The 20,986-nt window shown below is 58.0% G+C and overlaps 8 protein-coding genes across 8 annotated transcripts; 3 read left to right on the forward strand and 5 right to left on the reverse strand.

Moving 5' to 3' along the window:
- Positions 1-10: 10 nt before the first annotated feature.
- Positions 11-2,684, forward strand: B0T15DRAFT_572074 (uncharacterized protein; the record flags this gene model as incomplete). The annotated part of the gene is made up of 5 exons (XM_062870881.1): positions 11-755; positions 813-1,235; positions 1,403-2,006; positions 2,244-2,311; positions 2,553-2,684. Exons 1-5 carry the CDS (start codon positions 252-254, stop codon positions 2,682-2,684), a joined length of 1,731 nt encoding a protein of 576 aa, XP_062723548.1. The 5' UTR covers positions 11-251.
- Positions 2,685-2,829: 145 nt separating this feature from the next.
- Positions 2,830-5,547, reverse strand: B0T15DRAFT_391281 (uncharacterized protein; the record flags this gene model as incomplete). The annotated part of the gene is made up of 9 exons (XM_062864580.1): positions 2,830-2,885; positions 2,972-3,161; positions 3,195-3,296; positions 3,382-3,586; positions 3,675-3,799; positions 3,871-3,957; positions 4,039-4,295; positions 4,524-4,569; positions 4,633-5,547. The coding sequence occupies 9 exons, from the start codon at positions 5,545-5,547 to the stop codon at positions 2,830-2,832; spliced, it is 1,983 nt and encodes a 660-aa protein (XP_062723549.1).
- A 463-nt stretch (positions 5,548-6,010) lies between these two features.
- Positions 6,011-8,445, forward strand: B0T15DRAFT_84743 (uncharacterized protein). Its single transcript, XM_062871384.1, has 3 exons — positions 6,011-6,643; positions 6,706-7,510; positions 7,575-8,445. Exons 1-3 carry the CDS (start codon positions 6,113-6,115, stop codon positions 8,222-8,224), a joined length of 1,986 nt encoding a protein of 661 aa, XP_062723550.1. The 5' UTR covers positions 6,011-6,112; the 3' UTR covers positions 8,225-8,445.
- Positions 8,446-8,629: 184 nt separating this feature from the next.
- B0T15DRAFT_490379 (uncharacterized protein) lies at positions 8,630-8,926 on the reverse strand (the record flags this gene model as incomplete). Its single annotated transcript, XM_062866674.1, has 2 exons — positions 8,630-8,729; positions 8,865-8,926. The coding sequence occupies 2 exons, from the start codon at positions 8,924-8,926 to the stop codon at positions 8,630-8,632; spliced, it is 162 nt and encodes a 53-aa protein (XP_062723551.1).
- A 344-nt stretch (positions 8,927-9,270) lies between these two features.
- On the reverse strand, positions 9,271-11,600 carry B0T15DRAFT_508306 (uncharacterized protein; the record flags this gene model as incomplete). Its single annotated transcript, XM_062867710.1, has 7 exons — positions 9,271-9,347; positions 9,380-9,494; positions 9,525-9,590; positions 9,701-9,720; positions 9,842-9,989; positions 10,513-11,336; positions 11,402-11,600. The coding sequence occupies 7 exons, from the start codon at positions 11,598-11,600 to the stop codon at positions 9,271-9,273; spliced, it is 1,449 nt and encodes a 482-aa protein (XP_062723552.1).
- Positions 11,601-12,299: 699 nt separating this feature from the next.
- Positions 12,300-14,450, reverse strand: B0T15DRAFT_522542 (alkaline-phosphatase-like protein). Its single transcript, XM_062868636.1, has one exon. It carries the CDS (start codon positions 14,088-14,090, stop codon positions 12,498-12,500), a length of 1,593 nt encoding a protein of 530 aa, XP_062723553.1. The 5' UTR covers positions 14,091-14,450; the 3' UTR covers positions 12,300-12,497.
- A 1-nt stretch (position 14,451) lies between these two features.
- Positions 14,452-16,541, forward strand: B0T15DRAFT_428164 (general substrate transporter). Its single transcript, XM_062865682.1, has 3 exons — positions 14,452-15,131; positions 15,241-15,805; positions 15,896-16,541. Exons 1-3 carry the CDS (start codon positions 14,699-14,701, stop codon positions 16,461-16,463), a joined length of 1,566 nt encoding a protein of 521 aa, XP_062723554.1. The 5' UTR covers positions 14,452-14,698; the 3' UTR covers positions 16,464-16,541.
- Positions 16,542-16,983: 442 nt separating this feature from the next.
- Positions 16,984-19,026, reverse strand: B0T15DRAFT_364774 (uncharacterized protein; the record flags this gene model as incomplete). The annotated part of the gene is made up of 2 exons (XM_062864168.1): positions 16,984-17,160; positions 17,236-19,026. Coding segments are annotated over 2 exons (1,968 nt in total), but the record flags the coding sequence as incomplete, so codon positions are not given.
- Between the last annotated feature and the right edge of the window lie 1,960 nt (positions 19,027-20,986).

The following is a 20,986-nucleotide window of genomic DNA, read 5'->3' on the forward strand; positions in this document are numbered from 1 at the left end:
CCAAGACCATGCCTCCGCTCCGACAATCAACTCCTACCGCTTGCACTCCTCTTCCAACAATAAGCTCACGTCCTGATCCAGACTTTTACCCGGAAATTTCCCCCCAACCATTCCAACAAGCAGCGAGTTAGAGAGCCCAAAAGGCGGAGATGGCGGATATCGCCTTGGAGGTCATTCGCCTGGCCGTGATGGCCCTGAACGGCTTCAGCATGCTCCAATCGCGTCTCAAGTCGTTCTGAAAGGCCGACCGAATGGTTCGCCGCTGGGATCGGGAACTGCGAGGGCAAGCTCGCACGCGCAGGGAGGCGTGCATGGCTATCCTCGGGCACGCCATCGCAGACCCGTCCAAAATCACCGACATGTTCAAAGACGCCAAGCACGCGGGGTGGAACGACCCCGAGCTGGGACCTGCTCTCGCGGCGGTTCTTGGGGACCGCTGCGACGACTGGGTCGAGACTATCAGCGACGTTATCGAAGCCATCAAGGACCTCGGTTCGGTGCTTGACACGTTCTCGGCCCTCTTACTCCCTCCCGAGCAGGTTCAGCATCAGGGACAAGTCCGCAAGTTTGCCCACCGGGTGAAGGCCTCGTTCAAAGAGGACGACGTCCGGAAATCTCTCAAAGAGCTAGGAAAGTTGAACCGTCAGCTTGGACAGCTGCAGACAGGCCTCACGTCGTCGATTCCGGCGGCGCACCATCACTCACAGAACTCGGCTCAGGATGTTTCGCCCTCCCGGCATGGTCTGCCACAGGACGTAGGACGCCAAAGACGTGCGGCTCAGGGACTTCACGAGGGCATCTCCGCCATCTAGCTGTGTGACAGCATTAAGGGGAACCACTCCAGGCATTCCCTGAAGCTTTTTGTCCGGGCTACCCCCGAGTCGATCGCCACTGGTGACTGCGTCACCATGAAACTGGGATATGCATACGAACCCGCCCACTGCTCTCAGGAACTCCGACTGTTGGAGTTCCAGATCAGATCTAGCCCTTCGCCAATCATAGCTTCAATGCCGACGCCCGTGCCAGATTCGAGCGGGTTGTTTCCCGGAAGTTGCCCGGGCTCAGCATCAACTCCATTCAAAAAGAGACGCAAGGTTTCGCGGTGGGCCGACGAGGAGGCCAGACCTGCCCATCAGGCTCCATCGACGCCGGCTATTCGAACAGAAAACTCGGAGGAGATCGATTTGCGCCAGTCTCTGGACCTATGCGAGTCAATGACAGAGCCCATCGTCAAGGTGTGTCCGCAGGACGGCCTCAACCTTGTCGGCTACATCGACACAATGCTCAACGAAGGCTTCAGCCATTCCGTCTACCCAACGGGACGTGACATATGCGGAAAGCCAAACTGTAGCGTGATCGACACCGGTGACGTCCTCGCGTTGAGCGACATCCTCGACCACAGATTGACGGCTATCTGCAAATCAGGGACCGGATCCAGCTAGCCCAGTCACTTGTCCAGATGGTGCTGACGCTTCATTCAACCCCCTGGCTGGCCCGCCGGTGGACACTGCGGGATCTCTCGTTTGTCCGCCGCGGCGACGACCTGGTCGCCTCCCTCGAATCACTTCACATTGACGCGCCGTTGCCGCTCATGGGCCAGCAGCGCGCGCACCACAAACGTGCAAGGAGTAGCACCGCAGACATCGTGATGCAGCTCACCCCCGATAGCAGCGGCTGTTCGTGGGCCGCTGACGAGACTCCCCGCAGTCGCTCCTCAAGAAAAGACTCGCTGTGGTCGCTTGGCCTGGCCTCGCTCCAGACCGATTGTTGGTCCAACTTCGCCTGGGAAACGAACTGCAACGAGACAGACGACGACGACCGAGTAATGCGACAGTACCTGAAATCACGCCCCGGCATCGGCGTGAGGTTCCGCGAGATCACCGAGCAGTGCCTCGGCGGCTGCTTCCGGTGCGGGTCGGCGGACCTAAACAATCCGCATGTGGAAAGCGAGCTGTTAGACGTGCTCTCGGAGATGGACGGCATGATCTCTTCGCTTCAGCAGTTGGGTGTGTGAACCTCCTTGACAGGCTCTGAAAGGGGGGCAATGACAGGGAAAGGGCTGGTGAACGTCAAATTAGGTGTCGAACTGCCAAGAAGCCCAACTTTCAGACACCTAACAGAGTACCACAAGAATTAGGCGGCAAGCTCAGAGTTTTACTGAGCGAACGATCGTGTTAGGGGCACAGGTCATCCGACTTGAGAGGCTCAGTGTGATCTGGAACAGCATGGAATGCTTCACCCAGATCCTGCCACTCAGGGGCTGATGTCACCGGGCCGGGAAATTGCAGATCAGGGCGCCAACTCACTCATGGTAAGTGTCCCAGTTTTGGCCGCACAAGTACCATTCAGGTTGGGGGCTTTGGAGTCAAACCACTGCGCGGTGTCTTAGAGGCGGTGGGTTTCAGGGGCGGCGGCAGTCTGGTCCAGCGCAAGAGGCGGGGTGTACACAGGTTAAGTTACTTAACTTTGCCACTCAAATCTATCCTGCAGTGGCAACCGAGGCGTCGGGTTGACATACGAAATTGTCCGGCACCTGGTGTGGTGTTTCACAGTTGATAGGTCAGGGAGCGTCCTTGTGCAGGTCTGAGAAGGTGGTCATGAAGCAAGGCCACGGTTCGCGTGAACTACACACCTATATGAAGCAGCGGAGTGTCATTGGACGGTACGGCCGGATCCCGCGCTAGTCAACTAGAAGCAAGCGGGCAACTAGATATTTAACAGCTCAGTAAAAGCCATGCAAGAAAGAAGACCTGAAGCACCGTCCACCCATCGCCTCGCTGCCTGGCACCGTACCTAGTCAGTCTTAGCGATCCAGTCCAGCCTTCACCTCTATTTGACTCCCGGCAAGAAGCCAGAAGCGATGTTGATCTTGCACTTCTTCCTGACTCGGCCATCGTATATTGCGTAACCTTGGCACCAGACGTCAGCTGCCTCCCAGTCTAAGGCTGATGATGGCGCCGAGGGAACTTACATCGCAGGTCGCGGTCTACGACCTTGATCACCATGGTGTACGTCACCCGGTAGTGTCGCCTTCCGACCCGCTTGCCTTTCTTATTGAATCCGCCGTCGATGGGCTGTATCAGGCCCTCGGTGCGGAGGAAAGAGAAGTCCACCACGATTTCCCCCACTACTTCTGCGCCCGCATTGTTGGGATGGCCCAGCTGATAGTGCGACCGCGTGGACCGGTCGGACACGTAAAGAACTTCTTTGCAGACCAGGTCCCGCACAGGAAAGCAGTCGAATGTGTGGTTGCACAGAAAGGGGCGGCAGGTCCAGACTGGATCCACCTCTTGGCCCTTTTGCTCACATTGTCAATTAGTCTTGATGTGGCGGCGGATGGGGTCGACTGGAACGAAGTGGGATGGAGGTGGTGAGCGTTACCAGTTTGAGTACCCAGTCCACGGTGCCAACCGCGTAGGGCTGACCGTCATGACGGTCATACGACTTTTTGCCCCCGTCTCTGTGTTCGGGAAAGGCTTCCCATTCCTCGGTTCGCAGAACACCGTAGCTAGATCGTGCGAATCTTCGGGGGCCACGCTCCTTGTCGAAGGCGCGGAGAACAGCACCGCGAGCTACTGCAGTGGCGCTAGTCATGCCAGGTAATGTCAGTATTTGCCATGTAAAGAAAGAAAAGGCTTTTCCATCTGTGCTGATAAGTGATCGGCATAACGCACGTGTTGGGCGGATGAAGTAGCTGTGGTAAAGGATAATTCTTCTTGTGACAGAAGTCCACGAGACGATCAGCGATATATCGACGCAGTGAGACAGAAGCTGCGAATCCGCCAATGAGGAGAACTTTCTAGTAATGCGGTACGATATAAGTTAGCAGCCATGGATTCGCTAGAACTTCTCGAAGGACGCTGGCCATACCGTGACTCTGGTGTCCGCAGCAAACGCTTTGTCAATCTGCTCCTCCATGACCGACCCGATGCCCTCCAGCCGCCCGAGGAAGATCTCCTTAATCCGCTCACTAAGGAAGTCGACCGAGTAGGTAAGCTTCGTGTCTGGCAAGATGGCTAGAGCAGACTGGTCTTACACTGGGATCTGAACGCTGCCTCTCCTGAATCCCTTTTCCGGGTTGGCGCGCAGGCCGGGGACATCAAACGACTTGTGGCGTTTAGCAGAGTAGCAGTCGAAAGTCCGTTTGATTCTGTACTCGAAGTCGTTCACCATGATTTTCTCGATCCAACCATTGATCGTCATATCGTCGGTCTCGAGGTACGTCTCGCCAGAGAGGAGGTCTCGAAGCAGAGCACGGAAACCTTCATTGATATAACTGGATCCGTAAAGGCCACCTGCGTTTCACCAAGAGCAGCGCGAGTTAGCCTTGCTTGTGCATAGCTGTCAAGCTCGATGGATGTTTACCTCCCGGTGGGACAACTTCCCGGGTCAGCCTCAGCGGCGTGGCTGTGCTCACAGTGTAAGTGTTGGCATCCACGGTTCCGCCTCCTACGGCGTTGTTAGCACGATAACTGACATCATTTCCATGGGCCAAGCTGGAGTGATTAGTACCTGCATCCAACAACACAAAAGTGTCTCCTGGCTATTTGTTCGGTTCGTTAGCATTCTCTGGAGTCCTTGATTTGTTTCAAAATGAGTAGCCGTATGTGAATGGTGTCCACTATGCCATACCGATATATCGCGGGACTCGGCCAAGACGAACGCAGCTGCTGCTTCCGGTTCGGAGACAATGAAGAGATCTTTGATACTGTTGTCCTCGTCAACACCTGGAAGCCCAGCCTGCCTCATGGCCTTGGCCATTGCCGTCTGCATGATCCGACAAGCCTTTTGGGTCCAGATAGCCGGGACACAAAGGACCATCTCCAACTTGTAGTTGTCGTCATACCCGGCGCTCTGCAACTCAGACCTTGCGTGTCGCAAGAGGCAGGTCAGGAAGTCGACGATGACTTCGCGATGGTCTTGGATGATAATCTTCTTTCTCTTCAGCTTGTTGACGGTCACACTCAGCTCGTCTCGAACCGCTGCTGTTCTGGGACTGTCGTCGAGAAGTAGTTTGAACCTAGCCAGAGGCGCATGGTGGCTATCAACATGGGTTGAAGACCTGCCCCATGCCTCGTGAGCCCCGTAGCCCCAGCGGAATGTGTTGTCCTCGTCGACAGACATCTCCTCCGTATCGCGGTCGTACTGATCGCTGCCAAATACAGCCAGCCGGTTGCTCGAGCTGCTCTGTTCGTCCTGGCCGTCTCGGGCCGCTTCGCTGGAAGCCGGTGGATCGTCGAGTTGGTGTTCAGTCTCCGATGACCCTTCGCTCATGCCTTCGTTTACGCGGAAGCTACTGTTCGATGGGTAGATCACTTCGGTCGGCACTTCGCTTCTCATCTCGTCGTTCAGGTTCCCGAAGGTCGCATCGTCGGGGTAGTTCTGAATGGTACGGATATCCGCCGCAGCGAGATAATCGCCCGACTGACCGTCCTCAAGAGCAACATAGGCGATGGCAGAGTACGTCGTCCCAAAGTCAACCGCCATGATCAAACGTTTTGCAGAATTCGGTACGTCCGGGCCCTCGAGCAAATGATCAGGCACCATTTCGGGTCCTGGGGTAGGGCTCCGGTTGTCCATGGTGATGCTCCGGTCGTCCATGGTTAGGGACTAGGAATGTTTCCAGCATGGAAACTTTCGCCGGGGCTCCCTCTGCTGTTCACTGGACCGTTTGCGGGGACTGGTAGGTAAGGTAGGTAAGGTGTGGAGAAGAGAGAGTGCGACGCAGAGGCTTCTCGACTTCGCCTTCTCGCCTATCCTCAGGCCTCCCGCCCCCGCCATTCTCGCAGCATGGCCCTCCAAGTGAGGCGTTCAGAGCAGGCTGAACACCCTCCTGTAATTTCCAGGCACACAGTGGCCAATGATTAGGCAAGCGTACATGGGTCGCTGTGACACGCCATTACCACGACGACTCATTGCCAACCAATTAAGAGGCAGGCCATATGCATGTTGGCGATGCTGAGACGCACATGTGTCCAGGGACGGCTGGCCCAGTTTAGCTTGCTACTTCTCCCAATGTCCACCTCCGCAATCCACATACTGTTTTGTTTCTCAGGAGCCGAGTTGTTCAGCCTCAGACCATCAGTCCACTTTTGCACTTGTCACCGCTGCGATGCCCAGAAAGCCAACACGGCGCCGCGCACCAGGGCCTCCCAGATTTCGCTGGACCAAGGGCGACAGAATCAAGTTTGTCGCGTGCCTGGACTTCTCCCTGCAGCATCAGGTTGATTTGAACACGACAGCGATCTGCCACCTCAAGAAGCGCACAGGCCACGAGGTAACAGCCAAGCAAGTCGAGCGGGTGCTGAGGCGGGAGTACGAAACGTATGGCCGCGATGGAGAACACTACGTTTTCGGTGATTTTCTCTCAGAGGGATCTTCGTTTCTTGACGGCTACGCCGACATCGACCGTGAACATATCCGTGACGAAGTTCGCCTCATTGAGACTCCTCGGTACTTGCTGAGGAGTACCTCCTTGGTATCGCAATCCCACTCTCGTACACGGTCTTTGAATCCTCGCCACCAACGCTCGGCGTCATCGAATGGTCACAATTCTCCACATGCCGCAGCGCACCTTGAGGTGTTAGATGGGCCTCCTGCTCAAGCTGGTAATGGCGGCAAGAACCAGACGCATGGACAACAGGTCAGCGTTAACCACATAGACATACTGAGCATCTGTACTAACTACCTCCCTGTGTCTTCTAGGTGTTGCGGGCAGGCAATCTGGATTGGGACGGCAACAGCGGGCAAAATCCACCGGAAGCCAGAGCCAGAGCCAAACCCCGATCGGCGGACGTCAAGCGAGAGCCTGCTCCTCCACCGCTTGCCGGAGTGTGCCATGCGCCTCTACCAACATGTTCCTCATCCCGGACAGCCAACGGCGCCGCAATAAAAGCCCTCGAACAAGAGCTTGCAGCAAAGGACGAGCAAATGCAAAGAGTAATGCTACAGAATACGGAGCAAAAACACCACATCTTCTCGCTCTCTAACCGGCTGTCTGCAGCCGAGTTCGAATGTGAAAAGATTAGGGAGAGTGCCAGCAGGTCGGCTGAGTGCAGTGACGAGATTATCGTGCGGCGTGACTTGCTGTACGAGAACTCGGTACTGAGAGGCGCGCTGCAACGGCTCAACAGGCAGCAAAAGCTCATCCCCATGGTCGCAGCGGACTCGGTCAGGCCTTCGAACCAGGAGATCTGGCAGGAGCTCGGGCTGATCGCTGCGGACATAAAGGACGCATGCTCGTCAGCGGATATGAGCATTCCCTCAAAACCAATTGACGACATGGAGCCATCGAGAGCGAAATTGGAGTCCTGGACACGGAGGGTAGCTCGGTGCGGTCTTGATCGTTTCCTTGCGTCTCCTGCCGATTCCGACATCTCGGATCTCGACATTGTCAGAGCCCTGGCCGCCGCTGGGATCAGCGAACTCGTTTTCCAGACCCAATTCCCAGACTTTTTGGCCACAGAGTCTCCTCTACTTGACCAATACCGACGCCATATTTTGACCAAAGGTACGCTCTTCTTCTTTCACGGTGACTCTTCACGCAGACCACGGCTGACCAGAAGCCTCCTTAGATGGACCACAGGCTCTGTACCAGTTGGATTTGCTAGCATGCAACTCCATTATGTCAGAAGCTTACTATGCCTCTCGCATTTTTCAAGAAGCTACCGCTGCCGCCTCCAGCGTATTTTGCACTACAATGGCACCTTTCGTACCGGCCCAAGACGCAACAATGTCCAACACCGCGCCCTCTGCCCAATTTCCACCACCCACAGACGGGGAAGGTCAGGCAGCATGCCAGCCCAGAATGTCCCCCATGTCGGACTTCTTTTTCGAGACCTTTATCCGGGCGCTGACACTCAAGCAAAGCTTGGTGCTATCCCGGACAAAGTACCAGCTCGTGTTCTTCCGCCCGGGGGATCGGTTCGACCCGGAGACCATGCTACGAGACGGCGAAGGGTACAGCGCTTTCAACACTGGGTCGCCGAGGCAGAAGAGAGATGGCTGGCCGAGGCCGAGGCCGGTGGCCGACGGGACGTGCATCAAGTTGTGCCTCTTTCCCGCGCTGTACGCCAGGGGAGAGAATGGGTTGGAGACGCAAGACCGGGGGCTTGGAGTCACCGTCAGAGAGTGTCTGGTTGAGTGTGATAACTTTGTTCGGGACTGTCCGGACATTCCAGGAGAAGGGTTTGCTTTGGTGTTCAAAGGCATTGTGCTGGTCTGATCCATGTTATGTACGAATGACCAGCAAGTCTCCTGAGCGGTCAAATTTCTATACTTGTTTGACGGAGACGAATTAAGGGGTGCGATGGATGAAGGATGAGCCGATGAATGTCACCGTCAGACACCCTGCAGCAGTAGATAGCACCGTCAAGCCGACACCACGGTATACCTCAACAACCCCAACACCGCCCCAAGCACAATCGCCACCGGCGTACTCACCCCAAAATACCTCCCCCCAACATAACTCGTCGCCGTGATAATCACCCACCACGAATCATCCGCCAGGCTCTTCCCGGCCTGAAACCCAGCATCCACATACCCGATCCCAAAAATCCGATACACCGCCGTGTACATCAACCCAACCGCGCCAGCATTCACCCCCGGCAACACACTCCTCACCCACCTCTTACCCCCTAATCGCCCCCCAGATCCCCATCGTCCCATGCACCACCACCAACCCGGGACTGAAAATCCCCACCCACGCAATCACCGCGCCCGCGAGGGAACTATACCCCCCATTCAGCGCCGCCAGACCCCCAGGAACACAGAAAAAGTAAAATTCGGCCCCGGAAACGCCTGGATCAGCGCCAACCCAATCAAAAAAATCGCGGGCGGACACCCAACTTTCAGCGACGACGTACTCGCGCAGCAGCGGGATGATGACGGGCCCGCCGCCGAAGATGATGGTGCCCGCGAGGAACATGTTGGCAAACAACCGGTAGAGCAAGGGGGGTGGGGGGTGCAGGGCGCCGCGCAGGGCGGTGACGGTGATGAAGGTGGCCAGGAAGGCGGCGATGATTGCCGTGCCGTGTTTCCAGGTTGGGGGGGGGGGGGGGGGCGGAGGAGGGAGAGGTGCTGGGAGGCGGGGATGATGCGTGGTTCGATGCTGCTTTCGGCGGCGGTGGTGGTGGAGGAAGGGGGTTTGTTGGCGGGGGTTGGGGGCTGGGTGGGTGGTGGTGAGCTTCGGCTTCAGTGATGGGGAGCTCGGAGAGGTGTGTCGGTGTCGGTTGGGTGTCTGATTGGGAACGGCGTGCTTCTAATCCCACTTCAGGCGATTGCTGAGCTTTCGATGAACGTCGAAGGCCCTTGATGGCGTTGGCAAGCTTCTTTACCGAACGATGGACCTAGCGGAAGTCGTAGACAAGCGTAGCCTAACCGGCGGCGACCATTAGCACCGGAAAGTACCACAGCGCATTGTACAACATGCCCGCGGCGCTGGAGAGAAACACGACGATACGCGTCAGCCGGTCGGTGATGGCCTTCTGGGACAGCTAGACGGCAGCTAGCGCAATTACACCCACGGTGGCCGCGTTTAAGCCTAACAGCAGGGCGTAGACGGGGTCGGATGGATCCCGGGCGAAGTCCACCTAGAAGCGGCAGGGGTCGACACCACTATAGCTTCACTTGGTTAGCACCAGTTCTAGGGCTCGATGGTGAGCCCCATACACCTGGGGAGTGCTATACCTGTCCATTGTACCTTCTTTCTTTCCAGTAAGTCTATAGAAACTCTAAGAAATGATGAAAATTAGTAACACATTAGCACATTGGCCTAGGCTTTGTATCGAGATTTAGTTTGGGTTAAAGAAGCCTAGGAAGGAGGGGTAAAAGATATACCTACTTGGTCCAGGCTCCCTATATTCTATCGCACTCCGCCCACGTGCCCGAGCAACGAAGGGCTTCTTATTACCCTCCTCCTTAATAGCATTGACCGTATAAGCCTGGAGGAGCGTATTGACGCTTTCCTGGTCCGCCCTGGAGAAGCGCGACTGTCGTTGTACCGTTCTAGTGAGTCGAGAAGTGCGTTAGGAGTAGGAAGAACGACGAGAAGGTGAGGAGGAAGGGAGTTCTAATGTTCGAGGGGAGAGGAGGGAGGAACACGACAGGTATGAGCGAGCCAGGCTAGCAAAGCCAGGCGAGCTAGGCCAGCAAGGCTAGCATATCAAGGCTCGAGGGTCGGCCGTAGTTGGTTCGCGTCCCCGAACTAGGGACGCGATCCTGGCGCCGAAAATGCACCGCCATCGCGAATGCGCGGGGCGCGTGCTAAGGGACTCAATGGGGTGTGAACGAAGTAGAATGGGCGACGCCTTCCGGCCTCCGTCGCCGGCTCCGTTTGCAGTCGTTACGGAGCCGGCCCCGATCCGGGAACGCGAACGGGTTCTCGGGCGGCAAAACTTCGGGCGAACGTTGGCCCGTGCTCGCTGAGTCATCAAAAGCAGTTGTGCGAAAGGCAAGATTTTGCTAGCATACCCTTACGAATCACAGCTCAACCACCAACTTCTCCCCGCTAACCCCTTTCCTCAGCTCCTCCAACGCCGTCTGCAAGCCCTCAAGTCCGCCGTCGATAACCCTAGCCGTCTGCGGCACAACCTCTCCCTTTTTCAGCCACACCGGCAGCAACTCATTGAACACGCGAGCCGCCAAGTCCCGCCTCTCCGTCCAAATGACCACCGTGTTCACAAAGGTCTCCTCCACACCGTCCGGCACGGCGATCTGCTCGGGCCAAGTCCACAGATGCGCTAGCTTCTTCGCCCCGCCGAACTTGGTCAGAACGTCGAGCACGAGCGGGGTGGTCTCCTCGGTGGAGATACAGTCGACCGCGTAGCGGATTGCCACGCCGGCACGCTGCGCGGCCGACACGAGGTCGGCCACGGCCGTCGGCGAGCGGTAGTCCACCACCTCGGTCGCGCCGAGCGAGCGCACGAGCGCGTGGTGGCGTGGGCTCGCGCTGGCAAATACTTTCAGCCCTGCCAGGCGGGCTAGCTGGATCGTGGCGTTGCCGGCCGAGGAGGCGCCGCTCCACACCAGAATGCCCGTTGACGGGCTGGCGGTGGTGGAGAGGGTTGGGGTCGACTGTTGCTGCGGCAGGGGCAAGCCCAAGACGTCGAAGAGCGTGACGGATGCGGTGGAGATAGCCCCAGGTAGCGTGGCGGCCTGCTTGAAGGTGAGCGTATCCGGCAGCTTGGCGATGGCTGAGGCCTGCACGAGCGTGTAGGTCTGGAATGCCGCGTGGTCTGGGTTGCCGGTGGCGGTCACGGGGGCGAGGCCGAGGACACGATCGCCTTTCTTGAACAGGGTGACGGCGGACCCTACTGCTTCGACAATACCCGAGACATCTGAGAGGGGGAAGATGGGGTTAGCAGTCATGTAGCCAAGGGCAAAAACATAACAGGACACGTACCCAGGCCGAGGATCGTGGGATACGACGAGATATATAAGCCCATAACCTGCCGCTTCCAGTCGATCGGGTTGACAGCGATGGCGTGATTGCGCACCAGCACCTCGTCAGGACCGGGAGACGGGATGGCACGCTCCTCGATGGCCAAGTTGCTGCCGGCGGATGGCAGCACAGCTGCGAGATTGGTACTCTTGTTGGACATGTTGGCGCGAGTAGGGCTAGAGCTGTGGGATGTGGTTGCTGGACGCTTTCGAGTTTCGATGTAGTGTCTCGGACTTGAACTGTGTTACAATGACCACCTGAGTATTGAACATGGAGATGGCGCCGTCCACCGCATGGCTTTATATACCTACCTTAGGTAGGTAGGTAGTCCATCGTCAACAAACACGCCCCGCTTCCCTTGGACCCTTTTTGGTTAAAAATCTCCAGGACGCCTAATCTCCAAAACAGTCCGGTGTTCCTAAAGAACGGTGATAATGACTACTATCCCCGAATCAACAAACCATGTTCTAACTATCGCCGGGAGGGATTCCGAAGGAATGGGTGTTGAATAAAGTGCTACGCAATGCCTTGAATGCTGAGTATATCATTGGCTCCGATAGTCACTCAGCGTTAGCATGCTCCTACGCCCAGGCGGCTCTGGCTAAGCCCTATCCTACACTATCGGTTATTAGATGCAGCAGCAGAGCGGAGGCTGATTTGATTCCCTTCTCGGCCGATAAACCCGCTGCCGAGGATTGATAATGTGCTTGGTTGGGCATGAGTGCATTATAAAGGAAGTTGGTGGTGAAAGCGAGACTTTTATCCATTTTGGGTTTAGGTGGTCAGGTGACTACCTACGATGGCGGGGTTTATCATGGAAGTAGCCCATCCAGGGAAAGTTAGAGAAAACATCGCACTTTCACCCTACTATTTTCAATTGGGCGAAACACAAGAGAGTGAGAACAAAATGTATAAACCTGTGTTGTGTACCTAGGTACTAGTATTTGTGAGACTCTACCGAATCCTATTCCTTACTTGGAGGTCCGAGCTTTTTTCACCGGAGGACAGGACCAAAATACACCATCTCACACCTTGGATGCGGCCTCGCCGTGCGCCTTCAAGTCTTCAACCTCTCCTCCATCTGCTCCCGCGGACTCTTCAGCTTCACCTCGGGCATGCGCGGGTCCCTCGTCCACGGCAGGACATCGCCGGTCTCGAGCAGCCACCGCAGCACGACCTGCTCGTACTTGGCCACCAGATGGGCATGCGCCGGATCCGCCGCGAGGTTGTGCAGCTCGTGCGGGTCGTTCTGGCGGTGGTAGAGCTCGGCCGGCTCGTAGAGTCGATACACATACGTCCACGTGGCATCGCGCAGCGAGACGGCCTTGCCCACCAGCCTCGTGTCCTGGTGCTGTAGCCCAGCCTTGAGGTCGTACGGATACGGCGCCTGCTCCAACAGCGGCTCTTCCGACTCGAGGAAGCCGCCCTCGGAAAAGGCGTACTCCTTGTGCTGGTGGGGTTTGGTTCTGTCGCCATCGCCATCGCCGCGCAGGAGCAGAGGCACCCACGACAGGCCGTTGTGGGCAAACGTCTGGCCGATGCCGGACATCTCCAGCATGGTCGGGACCAGGTCGACCATCTCGGCCATGGACGTGATGACCTGGCCCTCCGGGAGCCCCGCGCCGCCGATGATCAGCGGCTCGTGCACGAGCGAGTCGGACAGGCCCGACGGCCACTTCTCGATCAGGCCGTGGTCGCCGAGGTACTCGCCGTGGTCGGTGAAGAACATGGTGACCGTATCCTTCCAGAGGCCCAGCTCGTCGACCCGCCGCATGACGCGGCCAAACTGCTCGTCCAGCCGCGTGACCATGCCGTAGTAGGTCGCCTTGATCTCGCGCCAGATGTCGGGCGTGGCGCGGTCCGTGCCGTACTGCTCGCGGATGCGGCGCATGTACTGCGGCTCGTAGCCCGTGCGCCGGCTCGGCAGCGCCTCCACGTCCGGCACCGACGCCCGGTCGTACATGGAGAAGAAGGGCTCCTCGACCTGGAAGGGACAGTGCGGGAAGACGAGCGGCATGAACAGCACCCACGGCCTGTCGCGCGGCGGACACTCGAGCCACGCGAGCGCCGACCGGACCAGCGCCTCGTCGTAGTCGACCGCGCGGTCCGCGCCGCGCAGGCCGCGGTAGAAGAGCCGGCCCCAGATGCTCTCGTCCTTTTCCTGGTTGCCCTTGCCGAACGCGGGCATGAACTCGGGCGTCTCGAGGAAGCCGTACTCGGTCACGCTGAGCTCGGTGACGCCCGGGGCGAAGGTGTCGCCGCGGGGCGCCAGGCAGGCCACGTGGTAGCCGCTCTCCTTCAGGCTGCGGAGCACGTTGGGCTCCCACGGCTTGATGAGGTTGTCGAGGCTGCGGTGGCCGCTGACGTGCGGGTACGTGCCCGTGAACATGCTGCAGCGCGACTGTGAGCAGACGGATGCCTGCGTGAAGCAGTTGGTGAAGAGGCTTCCGCGCGCCGCGAACGCGTCCAGGTGCGGCGTCTTGATGTCGGCGAAGCCCGGCTTGGACGGGGTGGCGCGCTGGGTGCACCCGAGAGAATCGTAGCGCAGCTGGTCGGGCATGAAGATGATGTAGTTCGGCCGCCCGCCGCCGTTCTTGGAGTTGACCCGGAGAGGGAGCGGCCCCGGGCGAAGCTCGTACGTGTCCGGCATGATGCTCGGATGTGCTATGCAGTATGTACAAGATAGTCGGATAGACGGATACTGGTTACTCAGGTGTCAAGACGTTGGTGACAGACTGACAGTGCTAAGAGGACGACCGCAGCCTCGGAAAATCATAGATGATCGGATTTGCTGGGGTTTTGGCAACTTGGACTTTTCGATGGGGAGAACAAAGCTCGCGTGTGAAACGAACAGCCTCTTTCTACTTCTCCCGGTAAGTCGGCACTTGGACATCTGCCGCACCGTCGGATGTCGTACATACATACTACCGGATCTCGCGGATCTCGACCCCCACCGTCCCCATCCGGACCTGCACTAGTGAGCTGCCCCAGCCCTCCGCATCATCTGCCATCTCCAGTCTTCCCCAGGTTTTTGGGGTCTCGGCCGGTGGAGTCCATGTGCCAGATATCTGAGATGCCAGGTTTCTCTGTGTTTGGCTACCTGCTAGGTGCATACGGAATACTACTGTGTATGGCTGAAGGGGACTGTGGCCCGCCGAACCATTTTCATATTAAAGAAGCCTGCCTGCCAACTGTTGCATTGTCTCTCCGACTCTTTCTCTCGCACCGCCTTCCACAACACAACGAGCAGCAAGCACCATGGGCGTCTTCACCAAGTTCCGCCTCTTCAACCGGCGGCTCGCGCTGGCCAGCCTCCTCATCGCCATCTCCACGGCAAACTATGGCTTCGACAACCAGGCCTTCGCCAGCACCCAGGCAATGGACGCGTTCGAACGACAGTTTGGCGAGTACGACGCAGCAAAAGGCACCTACGTCTTGCCGCCCGTGTGGCTGTCGCTCTTCAACAGCCTCAACTACATTGGCTTTGCTGCGGGCGTCATCCTCGGGAGCATCATGTCGCGCCGCTGGGGCCGGAGGTGGGCCATGTTCCTCATGAGCTGCTATGCCTGTGTGACGGCCACCATCGGCGTGACGAGCCGGAACCGGGAGCAGATCATGGCCGCGCGCATCTTGAACTATGTCTATGTCGGCATCGAGCTTTCCGTCATCCCAACCTACCAAGCCGAGATGGGTACGTTGACTTATGCATATTCGTTCTTCAGTTTCCCAGGTGTTTTATTTAATAAGTACTAGTAGTATTAGAGTAACTGACCCGGTGATTTTTAAATTTTTTTTCTCAGTGCCCGCCGCTGCACGAGGCTTCATGGTCGGCTCGTATCAGCTCAGCCTCATCGTGGGCGGACTGGTCATCAACTGCGTTTGCTTCGGGACGAGCACCATCTCGGATAACCGCGCGTGGCGCATCCCGCTGGGACTCTTCTACATTGTGCCCGTCACGATCCTGTCGCTGATATGGTTCGTGCCCGAGTCTCCGCGCTGGCTGCTGCGCCAGGGCCGCGCCGACGAGGCGCTGGCCAACCTGCGCGCCATCCGCGCGGGGCCCTTCACCGAAGACCAGATCCAGGCCGAGTTCGCCGAGCTGCGCTACGCGCTCGACCACGAGCCCCAGCAGGCCCACGACTTCGTCGAGCTCTTCCGCGGCAGCAACCTGCGCCGCACGGGCATCGTGGTCGCCGTCAACTTCCTCATGCAGGCCACCGGTCAGGCCTTCGTCTCGCAGTACAGCGCCATCTACGTCAAGTCGCTCGGCACCATCAACCCGTTCGGCTTCAACCTGATCCTCGCCGCCGTCAACATCACCACCATGTTCGCCATGCTTCTGCTGACCGACCAGGCCGGCCGAAGGTGAGTTTGGAAAGCCAACCCCACTAAGAAGAATAAAAAGCGAAGGCGACATGCAGATCTGAACTCAGTACTAACTAATAATTTTTGCAGGACCTTCCTCTTCATCTCGTCCACCATCGTCTGCTTCGCCATGATGACCATGGCCGGGCTGGGCATCAAGACGCCCGTGTCCCTCGCGGCGCGCAACGGCATCGTCAGCATGATCGCCGTCTGGGCCTGCGGCTTCTCGAGCGGCTGGGGCCCGCTGAGCTACGTCATCACGTCCGAGGTCGCATCCGCCCGGCTGCGCGACCTCACGACGCGCGTCGGCTTCGGCGTCAACGTGGTGACCAATTTCCTGGTCAGCTTTTCGGTCCCGTACCTCCTGTCGGACAAGTACGCCAACCTACAGAGCAAGCTGGGCTTCATCTTCGGCTCCATCATGGCCGTCGGCTTCGTGTTTGTGTACTTTTGCGTGCCCGAGTGCAAGGGCAGGACGCTCGAGCAGGTGAATTACTTGTTTGAGAGCGGCGTGCCGCTGCGGGACTTTGCCAAGGTCGACGTCCAGGCCCTGCTCGGCGCCGAGATGCAGAATGCCGCGGCAAAGCAGGCCGACGTGGAGCAGGACGAGGCCGAGGCTAGCCACGTGGATCATCCGTCGGGACAGAAGGGTGTGTAAAATAAGGTACTAGATAGTACTTACCGTAGGTACAGGTACTAGTACGCTTGGCTAGGACTCCGAACCATGCACATTTCTCGTACGACCCTTACATTGCAATATTTTTATATAAATAAAAGTACAGTACAGAGAGAGGCCTATCAGACATCAGATCGTGGGCATGTCAGAGTTAGACGGAAAGCGTCGGCCATGCCAACGGGTCAGCGTCCGCATAAGAACTCAGAACTAGCTCGAGCGGGTCGAGCGGAAATACAGCATCCACCATGAAGGACGTAGAACCCAGCAGATTGAGATGCGCGGGAATGGCGCGCGTTCTGGGTCTTGGTGGAGCAGGAATGCCAGCATTGCCAGGTACCAAGGGAGAAAGCCGGGACAACGATGCGGGTGTCATCATCATAAGCTGGTTCCATCGGCCATCATCATCCACCGCCAGGACATGGTCGGCTGGACGCTGGTCCAGACTCAAGGGCGTTTCCGCTTGTCTCAATTCTCCACCACCCTCTTGGAATGCTGCTGCTCCTGATGGTTCCGGCCGATGTTGCCGCCGCTCCGGCTCCTCCCCGCCGTCCTCGCCCTGAGTTTCCGGGGGTGCGAATACATGCTTGGAGCGGCCGTGGCGGAGATTGCGGTCCGCCAGACCCGGACTATACCTTGGTCGCTGCCCTAGAACCGAGATCAGTTTCTCAATGTCTTGGAACTGTCAAGTACAGTAGTAAGTTAGTACGACTGGTCAGCTTTATTTCGGCCATTGCGAGGATGAATAGACACGTACGCATGGCCTCAACCAGACATAGGTCGTGCCGAGGTGAGACGTAAGCGCCACACCTTGACTGAGCTTTCGCTTCAGCTCTCCCAGGCAGTGAGGTCCGGCGGCGGGTATCCGAAAGCCCAGGTGGTGGAGAATCTGCACGCACTGGTAGAGACTGACGGCCAAGGAGGCATTGGCGATCCGCTTGGAAGTCTGCAGCTCGTGGACAGCGGAGAGCAGGTCGCAGATGCTGGTGGCTGCGTCGAAGCATACTTGCTGGCAGTGGTCGATGTAGGGCTGCGGCGTGTGCGCCATGACCTCGGCCGCCACGGCTTCGCGGATGCCGGGAATCAGGAAACGGTGCAGGTCACTGCGGCACAGGTGCCACATGGCGTGGAGCACCATGTACGGGGTCAGTTCGTCCGAATGGGCCATCAAGACCAGCCTCTCCGGGTCAAGCCGGAGCTCGGGCGGCAGGCCATCGCGGAACCGGTGCAGCTCGTCGTCCAGGGCCTGCAGTTCCCCTTGGCTATCGGCCGGCGCGGAGCCCTGGAGAATGACGCGTCGCGTATACCTGTGGATTCTGTCACGCAAATCAAAAAGCCGGACGCGATACGACGTTGCATCCATGCCACTCGCCGTAGTAGCGATGTGATGTGGCCGGCCAGAAGAGACATGGCCATGGAGGAACTCGGTCGGAGGGACGATGCCGCGTTGGAAAGCGACAGCGTCACACGGCAGCCGGATCTGCAAGCGATGGGACGGGCACACGGTGAGATCTTCAATCCCGCCCGAAAACAACTTGTCCAACACGAAGATGGCCCACATGAGTCGTCTCCGGCACTCTTGGTGAATGACGCCGAACGTCGATGTCGATGTCGATGTCGATGTCGACGTCGATGTCGCCGCGGTTGTTGTTGTTGCCGTGCTGGCAGGTTCGAGCCGCTCGTAGTTGAGACGCATGGTAAAGGCGATTCGGGCGGCCACGGCGAGCAAAATCCAGGCGTCTTGGGTGAAGTCCGAGGTGAAGTGGAATCTGATGAGCAAGACCAGGGCCTGCAGCGAGCTTGCCGAGCAGTCGTTGAATGCCTCGGCGACCAAGAGGCTCTGCTGCACCTCCTTCGCCCAGGCACGCGGCGTCGCCGAGTCGTGGTGCCCTGGATTGAGACGCAGTCCCAACGCACACACCATCTTGACAAGCGTTGGGTTCAGTTCCTGGCGGAGCCAGCTCGACAGGAACGATGCCCTGTGCAGGAAGATGCAGTCACTGGCGTCCGCATGCATGAAGTAGGCGTCGATGCACTGCCTGACCACGGTTTTGTCGCCAAGTAAGCAGTCGGCAGCAGAGGGGCTCAACCGAGTCGACCCCGACGCATCCATGCCGCCGTTCAGCTGAGTGATGGCGGGCGAGAGGGTGGTGCCCGCATCCCCGAAGGCTGTGTTCTCCTCCTCGTCGCCATGGCACTGGCTCTGTGTGGTTTCGTGAGGCTCGCAGGCGTCTGATATCCGGGACCGGCTTTCCACTCTTTGACGTGCAGAATTTCTACGCCCTGCGTTGGAAGAAGACAGGGAGCGCGGCGTCGCAGCGCCGTACAAGCAAGACAGCTTCATAACGTCGCATCTCCGACACGGCCGGGTGCCCGAGCATTTCGACTTGTGGAGGCGGCAGGCGTCACAGGCTCGCTGGATGCGCCGTCGCCGCATCCCGGCCTCGGTGAGGACCTCAAGCTCCGAGTCACCAACACGCTTACTACTAGTAGTCGGCCGGGTTTCGCCATACCGCGCTCTGTCGTAGGAACACGGAATCTCCAGCTTAGCACAGCGAACGCAGCCCGGTGAACGACGGTCACATTTGACCTATGCGTATTGTATCACATAATATATCATCAGCAGAATCATTGCTACCAACTGCCCGCGAAGGCTGCCTCACCTTTCTGGCTCGACAATTTTGACACGAGACCTGCGCGACCGTCTCGTGTGGATTATGCTCGTCGTCCATAATGGCGAACTCGAAGGGTGTCGGTTAGCCAGTGTGGGGGTGTGACCGTGTGGATGTCGGGCTGGATATCGTTGGGCCAGCAATCACGACCAGCAGTCCGCGTGGATTGGGTGGTAATTGATAATCCTTGTGTTCGCGACATACTGGGCGTGGATCGCGTGACTCGGATCTCGCTCTGGTCCGACCCCACATCACGTTCACCACCCACTTACGGGAAGTGGATCGTCGTCGGGGAGGCGAGTCGGAACCAGCTCCTCGGTATCCGTAAGTCGGTACCTTAGTAAGTAATTGGCGTTCCGAGATGCACGCTCTGATCAAGACCGTTGAAGTGCTCCGCCATTCCGCAATTCGACAGCCGGGTGTATATCATGTAGAGGCGGATGACGCGCGCGTCGCTCTCGTTGCTGCAGTCATGTCAATCATGTCAATGCCATCCCGGATCTCGCCGTCTAATTCAACATTAGCATGGTACAAGGTAGCCTGGTAATAGTGAAAAGCTTTCGAGGAGGGCGGGAACTCGGAACACCACTTCGTCGTCGGCCTCTACCGGTGCAATCCCAAGCAATCCGAACAGACTCCCCGCGGCTTTTCGTCAAGAGAGCGCCGAAGTTTTATGTAAGTGTTGTGTTGCTGCCATACGGCGCCTAGCTATACGAATATGAAATGCTCTTCAAATCGCATTGAGTTGCAGTCAAGCACTCAAGTATAGGTATAATATCCTACTACTACTACTAGGATTACTAGGATCGTAATAACTAGGTACATTTACCTAAGTTCCTAACACTGCCAATAAATACCGTCTCATCACCAGTTCGACGACCGGCGATGCATACTCCCCGCAACAACATGCCACAGATTCTGTCCAGCGAACCTACTTCCGCGTAACTCACCAGTAGTACTAGAAGACAGATCCATGTTATCGCCACGAGGGCTCCGAGCCGCCACACTCTCCGAGAACTGTAACCCGCCCTGCACGACCACAACCCGAGGGCCATCGGCAAACGCAAGAACATGGCGGGCACCGCTCCCACCCCGGCCTGGCGGCGCTGGGCGAACCGCGACGGCGCACCGCAACTCTCCAGTTCTGGTGCGCCACTCACTGAGAGCGAAGAAATGCCGCCTGGCGTGGACCGTCGTCGGCTCTACCGCCGCTGACGACGTAGACAACAAGCTGAGCCGAGATGAAGATGCGAGAGAAGTTGTGGACGTCGTCAATGTCGATCGCCTGCTGTTGCTGTTGAAACCTCCGGAACGGACGGGGACGACGCTCGTGGGCGGGGCAGGGACCACGGATTGCAGCTCCGTGCTGCATACCCAGAGCTTGGCGTCCAGGAATAGGAGTGTCGACGGCCCGACTAAGCCAAGTACCGCGAGCACGGCTGGGCTAACGGCCTCCAGGCTGGGCTCAATTGCCGGCCGGGCTATACCTGATGCCGAAGCAGGATCCAGCTCGGCGGCAGGCCACAAGTAAAGCCGTGGGAAGGATGATGAAGAGGGCCGAAACAGTTCGATTACGAAGCCGGGGCCTACGTGATGAGACGCGCTTGCAGTCTCGCAGGATGCCCCCGGTGCGACTGGAGACAACTCCCTGTCGAGTCGGATACCATCCGGCAATGTGACCTCCGCGAAGTCGGCCCACGAATAGACTCTTGCAATGTCTCCGGTGACTGAGAGGAACCACTCTGGCTTGCTGGGGTGTTGGAAGACAAATCGCAGACCCGGTGCTTTTTTCCAAGCCCTCTCTGATGGCGATGCTCCCGGGACAGGAGGAGACAC

This window comes from Chaetomium strumarium (genome assembly GCF_033439665.1).
Source record: "Chaetomium strumarium strain CBS 333.67 chromosome Unknown B0T15scaffold_2, whole genome shotgun sequence".
NCBI lineage: Eukaryota > Fungi > Ascomycota > Sordariomycetes > Sordariales > Chaetomiaceae > Chaetomium > Chaetomium strumarium.

What these genes read in the sequence shown, in the direction of transcription:
- B0T15DRAFT_84743 (XM_062871384.1), top strand. Translation starts at nt 6,113, where the DNA reads ATGCCCAGAAAGCCAACACGGCGCCGCGCACCAGGGCCTCCCAGATTT. An exon ending in ACCAGACGCATGGACAACAG is followed by an intron (nt 6,644 to 6,705) that starts GTCAGCGTTAAC and finishes TGTGTCTTCTAG; the next exon opens with GTGTTGCGGGCAGGCAATCT. An exon ending in ACGCCATATTTTGACCAAAG is followed by an intron (nt 7,511 to 7,574) that starts GTACGCTCTTCT and finishes AAGCCTCCTTAG; the next exon opens with ATGGACCACAGGCTCTGTAC.
- B0T15DRAFT_522542 (XM_062868636.1), bottom strand. Translation starts at nt 14,090, where the DNA reads ATGCCGGACACGTACGAGCTTCGCCCGGGGCCGCTCCCTCTCCGGGTC.
- B0T15DRAFT_428164 (XM_062865682.1), top strand. Translation starts at nt 14,699, where the DNA reads ATGGGCGTCTTCACCAAGTTCCGCCTCTTCAACCGGCGGCTCGCGCTG. An exon ending in AACCTACCAAGCCGAGATGG is followed by an intron (nt 15,132 to 15,240) that starts GTACGTTGACTT and finishes TTTTTTTCTCAG; the next exon opens with TGCCCGCCGCTGCACGAGGC. An exon ending in ACCGACCAGGCCGGCCGAAG is followed by an intron (nt 15,806 to 15,895) that starts GTGAGTTTGGAA and finishes TAATTTTTGCAG; the next exon opens with GACCTTCCTCTTCATCTCGT.